The 15,989-nt window shown below is 47.8% G+C and overlaps 1 protein-coding gene across 2 annotated transcripts in view; it reads left to right on the forward strand.

Annotated features, from left to right (window-relative positions):
- The window catches only part of LOC137632290 (fatty acid hydroxylase domain-containing protein 2-like), a 49,298-nt gene that overhangs the window by 20,515 nt on the left and 12,794 nt on the right, over window positions 1-15,989 (forward strand). For both annotated transcript variants that reach the window (XM_068364194.1, XM_068364195.1), the window contains exons 4-5: window positions 14,466-14,611; window positions 14,847-15,028. In XM_068364194.1, the coding sequence (XP_068220295.1) occupies window positions 14,466-14,611; window positions 14,847-15,028 (328 nt within the window). The remainder of the gene's footprint in view (window positions 1-14,465; window positions 14,612-14,846; window positions 15,029-15,989) is intronic.

The raw sequence follows: 15,989 nt of genomic DNA on the forward strand, positions 1-15,989 counted from the left end.
CCACCACGGCCTAATTTTATGGGTTGCGATCGAGTTTGACTTCGGTCTTTCTCTCTCTCTCTCTCTTGAGGTCGTTCACCCTTTTACTATGTTTTACTACGCCCTTGTAGCTTCCTTCCCGTGTGGGTGGGGTTGCTACGCCGTACATTTTGTTTCAATTAGTTTATGAATCTAATTGTAGTTGTTAATTTTTCAGCTTGTAGAACGATTCCTTTCGGGGTTTTCGTTTTTTTCTTTAGTGTTCATTCATTTTTAAATTACATAATTACATAGTTACATAATTATAATTGTTATAATTCTGTTTTGGTTACAGCTCTCCTTCCGCGAGTGTAAGTGGTTGTGAGGGCACGTGCCTGTTGTGTAATTCTTGTTCCTTTTCCTCGGGATTCCTCTTCGGAGCCTTCCCGGGGGAATGAATGTGTACTAATATTATTTGTTTTTATTTTTTTACAGTTACCGATCTAGTTCGTTTCTGTAATATAGCAACGGTGTGAGCTGTCTGGTTGAGTCCTGGGGATTCGGCTGTTGCTGCCTCCCCCCTTGTATTGTCGTCAGGGGCGTGTCTCCTTCTACTGGTAGTACTCCCGTGTCGACGGACAGCTCTCCAGTTCATTTTAGAACAGTCAGGAGGCTTGCCTCCTTGGGCGGATAACTTTCCTTCCGAGGGAAGTTTTTTCCTGTCCAGGCTTGAGCTTTTCCTCTTTTGGGGGGTTCTTCTCTTGCCTTTTTTTCGTGCGACTATGCTCTTGGTGCTGAGCGGTCGCACCTGCAGTTTCGCTCAAGGGGCTGGGCAACTGCAGGGGCTCCTCTTCGGAGGATTGCCCCTTTTAGGTCACTGGCTGACCAGTCTCTTCCACGAAGTGTTTCTCTGTCGTTCGCGAGAGAGTACACTCATAGAGACTCCTCTTCGGAGGTTTCTTCTGTTGCTGTTGCTGTTGGCCTCCCTCGCCGTAAGGCCCTCCGTCCGCCTCGTCGTAAGGGCCTCTCATCTCCCTATAAGGGTGCTTGAGGCGCCTTTTTGAATCTCCGTTTGCAGCCTACAACTTCTTTTTCTCGATCTTCCGTCTTGGTGCAGATGGACAGCAGTCTAATCTCGTCTCCCGACGGGCAACGGTCTTCCCGACGGACAACGGTCTTCCCGACGGACAGCGGTCTTCCGACGGACATCAGTCTCCCGGCGGACAACGATCCCTTCGGGGCAAAGGGTTGCCCCCACGGGGGTTCTTCCCTTGCGTGTCAGGGTTTCCCTGCGCGCCCTTCTGTTCGTCAGCGCTCTCCTGTTCGTCAGCGCTTTCAAGATGATCTTCCCTGCGGTTCCTGTTACGTGCCCTGTGCGCCCACGTTCGCCCTCGCGATCTAGAACTTCGGTTCAGGTCGGGGTCAAGGACTCTTCTTTGCGCAGGCTTCCACGCGTAGCCTTCTGCTCGTCAGCGATCATCAGCTCGTCAGCGATCATCAGCTCGTCAGCGATCATCAGCTCGCCAGCGATCGTCAGCTCGTCAGCGATCATCAGCTCGCCAGCGATCTCCGGATCGCCCACGTGTGTTACAGCTGGCACGCCAACGTTCTCCAACACTTCTGAAGGAACATGGTTCGCCAGCTACTAGCTCAACTGCGGATGCTGATCGCCATCGCGCGACCCTCAACTGCAGATGATGATCGCCATCGCGCGACCCTCAACTGCGGATGCTGATCGCCATCGCGCGACCCTCAACTGCAGATGATGATCGCCATCGCGCGACCCTCAACTGCGGATGCTGATCGCCATCGCGCGACCCTCAACTGCGGATGCTGATCGCCATCGCGCGACCCTCAACTGCAGATGATGATCGCCATCGCGCGACCCTCAACTGCGGATGCTGATCGCCATCGCGCGACCCTCAACTGCGGATGCTGATCGCCATCGCGCGACCCTCAACTGCGGATGCTGATCGTTATCGCGCCATCGCACAACCCTGAACGATTGCCCGCTTACGCATGCTGCTCCTCATCGCACAACCCTGAACGATCGCCCTCTTGCGGATGCTGATCACCATCGCACCCTTTCACGCGATCATTCACCTGCGCATGCTGCTCGCCATCGCACAACCCTGAACGATTGCCCGCTTACGCATGCTGCTCCTCATCGCACCACCCTGAACGATCGCCCTCTTGCGGGTGCTGATCACCATCGCACCCTTTCACGCGATCATTCACCTGCGCATGCTGCTCGCCATCGCACAACCCTGAACGATTGCCCGCTTACGCATGCTGCTCCTCATCGCACCACCCTGAACGATCGCCCTCTTGCGGATGCTGATCACCATCGCACCCTTTCACGCGATCATTCACCTGCGCATGCTGCTCGCCATCGCACAACCCTGCACGATTGCCCGCTTACGCATGCTGCTCCTCATCGCACAACCCTGAACGCTCGCCCTCTTGCGGATGCTGATCACCATCGCACCCTATCACGCGATCATTCACCTACACATGCTGCTCGCCATCGCTTACCGCCAGCGATCTTCTTCACCTACGCGGCAGCACGATCCCTCGCCGTCACGCCCATTCGCCTGCGCGCCCGCGCGATCGCTCGCCTGCGCGCCCGCGCGATCGCTCGCCCGCGCGATCGCTCGCCTGCGCGCCCGCGCGATCGCTCGCCTGCGCGCCCGCGCGATCGCTCGCCTGCGCGCCCTCGCGACCGCTCGCCTGCGCGCCCGCGCGACCACTCGCCTGTGCGCCCGCGCGACCATTCGCCTTTGCGCGACTGTTCGCCCTCGCGCGACCATAGTTCGCGGCGAATTCCACAGCCGGTGGTAGCAGCAGGGACGCGTGCTCCTAGGCGGCACTCGGGATCACCTCCATCCAAGCACAGGTTGGTAGTGCAGGACGAAGACAGGTCAGTACAGCATTCTTCCCACCTTCTTTTCAGGCAGGAACCGTCGTGTCCTCTCCAAAGGATCGCCCGATCCCTTTCACCTTAGCGAGGATTTCGGACTCTGTGTCCTTGGAGCAGCAGACATGGTTTGATCCGCTGGCACGGGCGTTAATGAGGTTTATGAAACCAGCACTCACCGGCCAGGGTAACAAACCAGCGGCTGTCTCTCCTACGCTGAAGAGAAAGAGAGGAGTGGACTTCGTGGTGACTTCCCCCAGGGCGAAGTTGGTTCCCAAGAGGTCGGTCTCGAGGGTCCCCTCTCCTGCACGAGTACTCTCTCCTTCTCCCGCCCTGGAAGGATTTTTGGCGGGGGGGCTTTCCGTTGAAGATTTCTCCATCGGACAAGGGGTGACTGCTTACCTCTTCCTCTGGGAGCTTACCAGGTTCTTTCCCTCCTCGGTTACGGCCCGAGGTTTGGTTCAAGGAAGCTACAGGAAGATCAATGGTACTTTCCTCCTCTCGAGCTCAGGCACCTTGGCCTTTCGTCGTTAAGTATCTACTTGCGGACAAGCTCGATGTTGTACCATCTGGACGCGCTGACTGAAGGCTTCATTCGGGTGTCTCATCTGTGGAGGTCAACGACCTCAGACACCCTTCCATCCTTGAGAAGAGTTTTGTCTTTGCCCAAGGACAGAGACTTAGACGTCTGCTGTGCGGAGTAAATCGACTTCCGGTTTCACTCCAAGGCGCTTTCTTCCAGACTCTGCAGGGCTCCAGCTCCCTTTTCTTTCAACCACGTCGGCCCAAGTTATCGGCTACGACAACTGGGACAAGGTGTCCAATTGCAGTTTCCTCCTGTCAGGAACAGATGGCACGGGAGACTCCCCCGGGGGGGCATAGTCCTAAAAGGAGTTCACGAACTCTAGGATTGCAGGTTTTTTCGCTGGGAGGATGCTTAAGGTTACTCATCCGAATGACAGCTTCCCGATGCCCATTCCCGCACAATCTCTGTGAGTAGCCAAGGATATCGCGCCTGCCGTCTCTGTCAGCGAATTCAGTGTCTCTGAACCTCTATGCCATAGCATCAGCAGAGTTGCCCGGTTGGGCAGAATGATCCATACCTTAGGCGAAGGTCTTCCTTAGGATCATCGACGGCTTCACCCCCGGCCCCCTCAGTCGATCCTTTCTTGTAAGGAAGGATCTGAGAGGGGATGTCCATAGTCGACCTCTCAGCCCTGATCAAGTTTGTCGAACAAACTTCGGCCAGCGTAGACCAGCAGAATCGATCAGACTGGTAACGAGGCGACAGGACTCCTTTAACCCTGGATCGGAAGGACGGGTACTTTCAGTTTCCATTCCATCCATCTTCCAGGGTGCTCGTCGAATTCAGCCTAAACTGCAAGTATTCCTGCTTATGATGCAGTGTGGCTATCCCGCCGTGGCATAGCAGGTTTGTTTCCCCAGAGAACTCTCCCTGCCTTCCTCTTGGCCGCTCAGGTGCAGACTTCCGCCTCCTCTGCTGTTTGGAGGGCTGGTCAACTCCGGTAGGCTCGGGTTTCGACCTTCTTCAGCGCCGGGAAAAGCTTCCGAATGCTGACCATGAGTGTGGGCTCATGGTATTTTGCTTGGAGCCTTCTCTCCCTCTGCCTCAACATCTGGAGTATCTGGCCATGATATTGAGTCAACCGCCTTACCACGTTGGAAACCCCGCTTCTCGTCCGTCCAGCGAGGTTAAGCAACGTCGGTACTTGGATGGGTGACCACCTGGGGACGCCAGATTCTGTTACCACATCCTCCGAGCCTTCCTTTCGGTTCACCGTGGCAAGACTGAGGAGAGTCGCAGTACCTGTTCTCAGTCAAGCAGAGTTTTCAGCCCTACCTTGGAACGTTTCCTAGTTCTTCTTTCCTCATTGACCCGTTTATAGTCCGAACGGTCGCCTCAGGATAAGTTCCATGTGGGGCGATCCAAGTTCCGGTGGCTTCAGGCAATGTTTAACCGGACTCCCTGGCCCTATGGGACCAGCGGAACTATTAAACCTACAATGGGTGTTGACCTATGGAGCCTCTTGATGGTAGTGGATATTCTCGTCCTTTCCCCACATTCTTGATGCGGTTCTCGGACTCGTCAAAGGAAAGGGGGGGGGGCATGTTCCGGTCCAGGCCTATGGTCAAGACCTGAAGGATACCTCTCCATCATTCAGGCAGGCTTAGGGGCCTTAGTCTGGCCCCTCTTCAGATCCTACCGCTCCTGCCAAGTCGCCCCGTTGCGTGTCGACTTCATGCTAACCAGCAGGGGACGCATTTTCACACCTTCACATCTTGCAGTAGAGATATCGGGATGATTGAGATTCTCTCAATTCCACCATCGGCTCTCTCATTCCAGGCAGGGGAATGTTTCTCTCAGACTATCCGAGCAGAGCCTCATAGAGAGAGTGTACCTAGGGGTCTTTGACCTTGGGTAACCAGCAAGTGCTGGTCTGGGGGACCTGATCGCGACAGCTTGGAACCTCAAGCTTCCGCTAGTTTTCCCCCCAGTCTCAGACCCCGAGACTCTGGCAAGATGCATTCCGGTGATGGTGGGACAACTTCGACGCCTGCGTCTTCCCTCCTTTTTGTCTGCGGACAATGGGTCTCAACAAAACCAGGTTGTCTGTCAACCTTTCAATGGGAGAGCTCCACTGGGACTATGTGCAGAACGGTTTCTGGACCCTCTGCTTCCCCTGACGGAACTCCCGGGAGAGCTTCTCCCACGGCGCAGACTACTCAAGCAACCACACTGCGACATCTCTCCCGAACCGGGGCGTCGCTTCGGCTTCATGCCTGGAGACACTACGCTTCCTCCTCTAGAAGAGACAACCCGCTACAGTCGCGGTACGGAGGTCGCGTCATCTGCGATAGTCATCCACAGGGGTCTCCCAGGCAAAGTGAAGAGTCTAAGGTGGTTGGTGCCGTGGGAGATATACCTCTTCCCGTGAGGCCTCTTCTCCAGCAATAACGGTCTTATTGCCTTTCGGCGGGAGGAAACTCCTTTCCGCTCTTGGCAATGAAGCCTGTCGCTCAGCCTTTCCCTGACCTTCAGGCTTAAAGGAATAACTTTTTCCTGCCCGCTGGATCTATCCTCGCTCATGCGAAGCTACGATCGTCCCTGCCCTAGTCGGAGGAAGACCTCCAACTTGGAGCATGGCTCGGACTTTTAGTCCTTTAAGAGATCTTCTCAAGACCCTTTTACGACAGGCCTCGGATTGTATTCCTCCCTGGGTCTTCTGCTCACTCTGGCCACGGCCAGTGTGTAAGCAATCTTCTTGGTCTCTTACTACTCCCCCCCTTTCTAAGGAAGAGGGGAAGGCAACATTCAGGCTCGCTCCTGAGTTGTTGGCTAGACTCAGAATCTGTGGGTCCCGACCCTTCGGTCCGATTCATTCAAGATTTTGAGTCTCCATTCTGTGTCTGATGTCCCAAGACCTTCTCTTTCTTGCCAGTACAGGAATCGAGAGGTTAGCGCTGGGAACAGCTGCAGTTTGGCCTCAGTTGCAGCCGATTTGGGAACACAAGGAGGACATGGGGGGAGAGTCACCAGTATACCTCTTCAGCCCGGACTCAAGGACATTCATCTCGACCTGTCTTCAGACCCTCCCCCGTCACGTCGCCCTACAGCACGATGTTGGATACATCGCAACGTCCCTCGCCTTCGAGTAATACTACTCTGTGACGCAGGTGCTACAAGCTGGAGTCTGGAAGCGTCTGATGACCTTCGCAGCCCGCTTCCTGCAGGGCGTGACCCACAGGAGTCTCGATACGTTTTCTATCGCTCTGTGGTGGCTACACAACAGCTGGTCTAACCTCAGGCTCCTTTTTGGACAGGTAGCAGAAGGTTGAGGGCATTGTTATCAGGTTTTAGTCTGCATGAACGAAAGAAGTATGTCTGGCCCTTACTTCTTTCTTCATCATCCCCTCTACGGGGAAGCAGCACCCTGGTCTCTGCATAGCTGACCTCGAACCTCTGCAGGTAAACCATGCTTCCTTGTGTTCCGAGTATTGAGTCAATACTGTCGCGTCCCCCATACCCTGACGAGGTGGTATTGGGAACGTCTTAACCCAGAGTTCCTTCTGGAACTCCAGGTCAACTGCCTAAGACGGGTCACACTTCTTCCTTCACACACAAGCTTACATAGGCCACATGGTTCCTTGCGGTGCAAGGAACTTGTGAGGTGCAGGGACTCCTTTTCTCGAGTGCGACTCACTCGGATTCTGAGTCCCCGGGTAAAGCCAAAGCCAGTATGGCTGGGGACTTTCCACCCTTCCTAAGGGATAAGTCACCCTTTGTAAATAGCGTGGTTTGTATTTCGGTTACGGAACAAATGACAAATTCGAAGATAATTTGTATTTTTCCTAACCATACAAACCTTAGCTATTTACACATATTTGCCCGCCAGCCCTGTCCCCCAAGACAAGTCCTACCTCTAAGTGAAAGTGAGTATTCACCTGTGTGTGAGGGGGAGGAGGGGTAGCTAGCTACCACTCCCCTACCCCCCCGCTAACTAGCGCGGGGGTAATACACCCTCGTTAAATTCTAATGGCTCGCCATTTCAGCTACGCTAAAAGTAATAACCCTTTGTAAATAGCTAAGGTTTGTATGGTTAGGAAAAATACAAATTATCTTCGAATTTGTCATGTTTGGAGAGTGTATGTACATACCAGACAGTTCTATCTCCTCTCATGTAAACCATGATTATTATTAGTCAGCCCTCATTTTTCGCAAGGGTTAGGTTACAGAGACACGCGAGATAAGGGAAAAATCGTGAAAGCGGGTTGCCCTAGGTTGGGATAACTCCTAACCTAACAACTCACTGCCATTGCGTAGACACTGATAATTAAGCCACTAAGTACTGCGTAATATGGTTTTTACTTGGTGTTTATCACCGTATAGTTCGGACGACTTGACTCACCGCAAACATATCCTTCATTTACAATAAACAACCTTACTGTAATTCTGTACTGTTCAATATATATATATACAGTACAATTTAAGATAAACTGTCTACTGTATATATTTTATACACTGACCACTAACCCCTTTCCTGTGTCATATGCAGCAATCTAGAAACTTGGCACAATTCCTGACGATCGTCTCTTGACTAATAATCCGGCATCTACAGTAACCCAGTAGTATTATTTGTCACATCTACGTCAGTGGGTTAGGAAATTAAATGATAATGGTAATTGTATTGTTAGTTACGTTATAATCATTGCGGTAACGCATATAGCCACAATAACCGAATAAAAACCCAACTATTTTTCTTTTATTTCAATCATCATTAGATTTTTTCTACTTACACAGTAGTTTGGGAGGATTGACTTAACAACGTATAATATGCTCAGTATAATCATATACTGTAGTTGTGTGTTTAAGTAAAATAGAAATAAGAAATCTTTACTGTAAAATCATACACTTTCGTTCTACTGGGATTGTTTACATTTTTCCTGACAGATAGCGTAAATGATATGTTTACGTTTTCTCTGACGAATACTTTGTTAAGGTGTAAACATTGTTAAAAGTAATAAATGGATGTTTGTTCCGGCGTAGATACAAACCCTCCATTATTTATAGGGTATACTTTCGGTGTAGCTGAAAGACCAGCCATGATAATTTTAGGGAGGGATAACGACCCCATCCGCTAGTAAGCGTGTGGGGGGTGGGGTAGACTGGCTACCCCGCTCACTCACACCTCTCGACTGAGTAACCTCTCTACTTTATGGCTTGGTAGAGGACGGACATGCTGCCTTTCTTTCCCTCAAAGACTTGCCTTGATTGTTTATCTGTCATTTTTTCTTTTTCTCGTGTGTGTTTCATTTATCTTTTACATATATATGCGTGTATATAGGTATAAATAGAAATATAAGTTTGTTGTTAGATACTTGTAACATTAATTACTGTTGATAACGTATCCGACGGCCTCTAATGTAAGGGAGTTGTCATTGTGTCTCAAGACTGACGTGTGTTTGTTTCATTACTGAGTTAAAGTGTATAAAAGTTCAGCTCCCTATCGAGGAATTATCTTCCAAGGAAGATTACTTATTCCCCGAATAGTTCACGTTGTGCAGCGCAGCATGAATTGTAATTGATCGTAACTTTTATTTTTTTTGCTACAGATAGCAGCGACATAGAACACAACGCTATGGCCGCCCTGTCTGTTCGTTATCCTGCTCTCCATGTAGTAGCTCGTGAGCTGCCCACGTTACGAGGTAGCAATCGTTGTCAACCTTCAACTTGATGTTCCTCCTTCAAGGGGAACTTCTCTCTCTCTCGCAAGAGAGATATCATTATGCCTACGCTTTTTTCCCATAGAGCTGGGAGAAAGCTGGCCTTAGGCGATGTCCTCCTTCGGGAGGACTTCTCTCTCATTCGCGAGAGAGATTATTACACCTACGCTTTTTTCTCTTAGAGCTGGGAGAAAGCTTGCCTTAGGCAATGTCCTCCTTCGGGGGAACGAGAGAGAGATTATTACACCTACGCTTTTTTCCCATAGAGCTGGGAGAGAGCTTGTCCTAGGCGATGTCCTCCTTCGGGGGAACGCGAGAGAGATTATTACACCTACGCTTTTTTCCCATAGAGCTGGGAGAAAGCTTGCCTTAGGCGATGTCCTCCTTCAGGGGAACGAGAGAGAGATTATTACGCTTACGCTTTTTTCCCATAGAGCTGGGAGAAAGCTTCTCTTAGGCGATGTCCTCCTTCGGAAGGACTTCTCTCCCGTTTGCGAGAGATATTATTAAGCCTACGCTTTTTTCCCATAGAGCTAGGAGAAAGCTTGTCTTAGGAGATCTCCTTTGGGAGAACTTTCCTCTCGTTCGCGAGAGATAACTTGTAGGGCGGTGGCAGAGCTTTCTCCGAAGCAGGTTACTCCTTCGGGGGAACGAGTCTCGTTTTCGAGAGAAGATCGTCAATGGGCATCGGTGGCCCCCCATTACTCTTATGGTTCTCCTTCAGGGGCAGAGCGATAGCCTTATCTTAACCAACGTTCTTTTTCGGGAGAACAAACCTCCCCTGCGGAGGTGTTATCTTAGATCTTTGAACCTGCTGGTTCTCCTTGACCCTTCGGGGTCTTGTTACGATCATCCTTTGGGCTGGCGTGATTGGGAGCCTTCGGGCTCTCGTCATGTTAATCTTGCGGGTTATTATGACCGTAGGAATCCTTCGGGTTTCAGTTACGCTGAACCTTCGGGCTCTCGTAACGATAGTAACGTTGAGTCTTCGGGAACTTGTACCATCAATCCCGCTGAACCTTGGGGTTTCGTGACAGGAACCTTGGTTCCTCGTTACGCTGACCCTTCGGGGTCTTGTAACCTTAGATACGCTGAACCTTTGGGCTCTCGTAACATTAGCTATGCTGAACCCTTGGGTTCTTGTAACTTTAGTCACTCTGACACTTTGGTGTTTTGTGACAGGGAAATTTCGGTTTCTCGTTGCACTGACCCTTCAGGGTCTCATAATATTAGTTACGCTGACCCTTCAGGGTCTCGTAACCTTAGATACGCTGAACCCTTGGGCTCTCGTAACTTTAGTTACTCTGACACTTCGGTGTTTTGTGACAGGGAAACTTTGGTTTCTCGTTACGCTGACCCTTCGGGGTCTTGTAATATTAGTTACGCTGAACCCTTTGGGCTCTCGTAACTTTAGTTACACTGAACCCTTGGGCTCTCGTAACTTTAGTCACTCTGACACTTTGGTTTTTTGTGACAGGCAAACTGCGGTTTTTCATTACGCTCATAACATTAGTTACGCTGAACCCTTGGGCTCTCGTAACTTTAGTTATGCTGAACCCTTGGGCGCTTGTAACTTTAGTTACGCTGAACCCTTGGGCTCTCGTAACTTTAGTCACTCTGACACTTTGGTGTTTTGTGACAGGGAAACTTCGGTTTCTCGTTGCGCGGGCCCTTCGGGGTCTCGCAACACAGTCTACGTTAGGCCTTTTGTCTCTCGTGCCCTTAGTCATGCTGAACCTTCGGGGTCTCGTGATAGAGAAACTTCCGTTTCTTGTTTGTGCTGACCCTTTGGGGTCTCGCAACACAGTTCACGCTGAACCTTTGGGTTCTCGTGACCATAGTCATAGCTATATGACAGAGAGTTTGTGGACTCGTTGTGTTGATCGTTCTTGCGCTAACCAAATTGGCGCTCACGGCTGATCTTACGCGCACAACCGATCTGGCATGCACGACCGGATTGGCACACACGACCGATCTGGCGCGCACGACCGGATTGGTGCTCACGATCGGATTGACGCGCACGACCAACCTTATGCGTGCAACCAACACTGCTTGCGCGGACAACTAGGCGCGCGCAATCAGTTGAAGTGCGCGAACAACTCTTTTAACATGGTTTTTCGAACTCTCGTTGCACGAAGTTTTTGCTTGTGCGCAAGAGTATTTCTCTTATGACAGAGAGAGATCTGACTCTTGTCGCAATTGTTCGCGCTAGCGCAAATTCCCGGAGGAATGCCTGCTGCCTAGCGGTTTCCAACTCTCTACAGGTAACTATTACACAGTTCCTTTGGGTTCTGGTCTGGGCTTCATGTAACACGATTCCTGAAAATTCCATCAGGAATTAGCGACTGAGTTCCTGCGTGTTCTCGTCACAACATCCCTTAGGGTCGTGATAAAGGAATTCACGAATAGATTCTGAACCCCTAGGTTCTCATCCGAATCTCTCGGTTCCCGCGATCGACCTCCTCCCCCTCCCTACGGGATGGGTCTTCCAAATGCGTGACTTAATACGTCGCTCTACACTCCCACCTGATTACTGTGTCAGCTAGGCTGGTTATGCCAGTACCGATCCTTTCTTTTTTTAACGATACACCCTCATCTTCCTCCACCTTCCCACTTCGAGTCGTTTGATTAGCAAACGGAAATCAGCGTCGAATGAAAAATTATTTACATTCCAGTTCATTTCCCCTGGCAGGCTTTTCCTGAATTAGACGGTAGTTTTCTCACTAGTGAGAAAGCGTTCGATGGCAACTCCTTTGGGTAAGCAGTCGATGGCAATTATGTCTGGTCTTCTTGAAGCAAACCCCCACATACGAGACTTCACCCTTTTCGGGATACTCGTTCCTTAGAAGTTTTCCAGAACTCCTATCGGTGTTGTTAAAACTTCATGAAAGCCGTAACCCTTCCCGGAGCATGAGCTCTAGCCAAGACAAAACCGTGAGGTTATTGTCTTAAACTCGGGTTCTACCGTTTGATTGAGTCAGCCTCTCCTGTTATTGTACCCTGGGTACAACGACTTAACGTTTCACACTATACGCTTCTGAGACTTTTTATTCTACCCTTACAGGGTTATTGTCTTGAACAATTAGTCCCGAAGGAACAGTGTTAGCTGGCGTTAAAGAACAATAGCAACACCGTGGGCAACTTTTCATTACGTTTACGAACGTTTCAAAACCCGCCCACAGGTAACCAGACATCCGTTTCTGTGTAATGAACAATGGCTAGCCCCTTACATAAAAAGGAGTGGTAAACCAAAGGAGAAATGATCGCTTCTATAACTGTATACCTGTACAGTAGACCCCCGGGGTACGGCGTCTCCAGCTTACGTTTTTTTCATGTTACGGTGTGGAATACAATGTTTTTCTTTTCATAGAGAAGACCTAGAGCTCACAACTTCTCTGAAACGGGTCTTATTAGGGGGTGTGTGGAAGCATCAAACGACCTTCACTGCCCACTTCCTGCAAGACATAACCCACTGGAACATGAATACATTCTCTATTGACCCTGTATTGCTACACAATAATTAGTTTAAACACCTCAGGCTCCTTGATGGACAAGTAGCAGATGGTGGAGGGCAGAGTTTAACCATGGTTAAGTCTGGGATGAGTGACAATGAATGACTGGCTCTTTCTTTCATCTAGCCCCCTGTTGGGGAACAGCACCTATGGTACTCTGCAAGGCTGGCCTCCGCTGTCTGCGGCTAAAACCATTTTCCTTGTGTAATCTGCTTCAGTATAGAGAGATATATTTGTTACGTCCCCATGCCCTCGGCGAGGTGGGATTGAATAACGTCTATGGTTGATTCAAAGATTACTACATTTCTGAGAATTTTTACTTAGACTAGTTACACTGTTAGTCTCACACAATCACACAGATTGCTCAGGCCATTAACTGTGCTTTGCACAGATTTTTTAATGAGATGTCAGGTTTTTTCCCTGTTACGTGCAGAGCACACATGGAAAAACTCCTTGTTGAATGCCAGCCAGTTGGTTCGGACTTCTACCATCCTAAGGGGTGAGTCAATCTATAAAAAGCGAAAGAGGTTGTATTTAGTGTCAGAACAAATAACAAATTTGAAAGTAATTTGTATTTTTCCTAACAATAAAAACTTGTAACTATTTATACAAATTGACCAGCCATCACCTGTCCACCGATAAAAAGTCTGCAATAAAAAGTGACTAGATAACACAGGTGTATGTGTGAGTGGACCAGCCAGCTATCTTTCCTACCCCCTTGCTAACCAACTGTTGGGTAGTTACTCCTTGCTAGAAGTCTTATGGCTAGTCTTCCAGCTTTGCCAAAAGTATAATCTTTATAAATAGCTACAGATTTTTATTGTTAGGAAAAAATTTAAATTACTTTTAATTTTGTCATATATGTCCATTGTATATTGTATATATCCTTGAATTATACAAGCAAAGGAAGAACTGACTTCATCTTTCCTTGCCCATCTGCAGAAGATATAACAAATATAGGGTAAATACCCCTCATGTAAGAGAATGTTTAAAATTTGTCACCGAGGTAGAGATGTATATTGTGCTGCAACTACTAATACTACAGATCAGTGAGGCTAGTCACATTTTCTAGGTTTTCACAGTCCACTATTCAAGGATTTGTTCTGTGAGAGGAGAAAAATTAAGGAAACTATGTTTACAAGTTGGACAGTCACTTTAAAAAGAGGCCAAATTGACATTGCAAAGGAGCTTTAGTATTTTTGCAGTGTACCGTGCAAGGCACACTAGATATCATTCAGTTTGGACTTTGTTTGTCTCCATCTGTAGATGTTAGGAAAATAGTGTCTTTTTGTTCCTTTCATCTTCAAATATTCAGTTAAGCTTTATGGTATTTTTTTAGGAATTACTAATAACTGTCATTGGATCCTCAGAAATTTGACCCTTTTTTGTGGAAATTTTAGTTGAAGCCTTGAAAAAATAAATTTTCTTCTTCTTCTGTATCATTCCAACCCTCCTATCCTTATAATGTTAATTAGAGATGGAAAATGAAGCAGAGCATTTTTTCTATTTTTATCAAAATAGAACAGTGAAAGATCAGATGTTCCTCTTTGATTAACACTAATGAATATTGTTCAACTAAAACTTTATATTACTGTAATTTGTGTGTAACACATTCATTACTTAAAAACTAGTCTGGGTTTTTGAGGTGTATGCATAATATAAAGATATGTATATGCTTTACTTATAATCCTGGTTATTATTGTAAAATTATATAGCACATTATCATAACTGGTGTGGATATAAATGTTACTTTAGATTACAGTATTATGACTTTCACTTTTTCAAATTATGCTGGTAAACATGAATGGAGCCTATTCAATCTTTTCTTATTTCAGGGTCGACTATAGTATCCTATTTTGTATATTGGACAATTGGTTCCATTTATACGTTAATGGATATCTTCAATAAACCAGCGTTTTTAAGGCGTTACAAGATCCAGCCTGGCACCAATGAACCTGTCGAAAATGGGAAACTCATTAAAGTAAGTTGGATGACTTTTAAGTGACATTATGAATCATTACTAGATCAATTAAATTTGTTATTTACTTAGTGTGTAATAGGCTATGAAGCAAGAATAGGTATTGAGGTTGTAGAAAAGAATTATCTCGGCATCTGAAGTGAATAGAAACTTTTTAGTATATTTTATAATTTTTCGATGTTAAGAATATGTCTGCATGAAGTGTAATTAAATGATAACCAAGGAAATTATTTTTCAGTGCATTCTGTGGGTGAACTTCAATCAAATCGTTGTTGGTCTGGCATTTAGTACAGCGTGCTATTATCTACTCTGTTTGAGAGGGTATGATCAATCACATCAACTTCCTACCTTTCATTGGGTGCTATTTGAATTGATTATATGCATACTATTGGAAGAAATTGGCTTTTACTACTCTCACAGGTATGTAAGATTAAAATGGCAGTAGTACTGTAGTCTTTAAAAGGATTTTTATTGGTACAGTAATAAGTAAAGGGCGTACTGTTATGTCATTTAAGAATGAGCAAGTACCAAGGGTTTGTACATACATACATACATATACCAAGGCACTTCTCCCAATTTTGGGAGGTTGCTGACATCAAACAAATGAAACTGAAAAGGGGACCTCTCCTCTCTACGTTCCTCCCAGCCTGACAAGGGACTAAACCGAGTTTGGCTGGTACCGCTAGGGGTACCACAGCCCTCCCTCTCACATTATCCACCACAGATGGAGCTTCATAATGCTGAATCCCCTACTGCTGTTGCCTCCGCGGTCTTCCAAGGCACCGGAGGAAGCAGCAGAGCCTACCGGAACTGCGTCACAATCACTCGCCATTCATTCCTATTTCTAGCACACGCTCTTGCCTCTCACATCTATCCTACTTCTCCCATCAACTCTTGCATTCATCACCTTTTTTAGCAGACAGCCATTTTCCTTTCTCTCAACATGGCCAAACCACCTCAACACATTCATATCCACTCTAGCTGCTAACTTATTTCTTAAACCCGTTCTCACCCTCGCTACTTCGTTCCTAACCCTATCTAATCGAGATACACCAGCCATACTCCTTAGACATTTCATCCCAAACACATTCAATTTCTATCTCTCCGTCACTTTCATTCCCCACAACTCCGATCCATACATCACAGTTGGTACAATCACTTTCTCATGCAGAACTCTCTTTACATTCATGCCCAACCCTCCATTTTTTACTACTCCCTTAACTGCCCCCAACACTTTGCATCCTTCATTCACTCTCTGACGTACATCTGCTTCCACTCCACCATTTGCTGCAGCAACAGTCCACAAGTACTTAAACTGATCCACCTCCTCAAGTAACTCTCCATTCAACATGACATTCAACCTCGCACCACCCTCCCTTCT

Source organism: Palaemon carinicauda, chromosome 41 (genome assembly GCF_036898095.1).
Source record: "Palaemon carinicauda isolate YSFRI2023 chromosome 41, ASM3689809v2, whole genome shotgun sequence".
Lineage (NCBI taxonomy): Eukaryota > Metazoa > Arthropoda > Malacostraca > Decapoda > Palaemonidae > Palaemon > Palaemon carinicauda.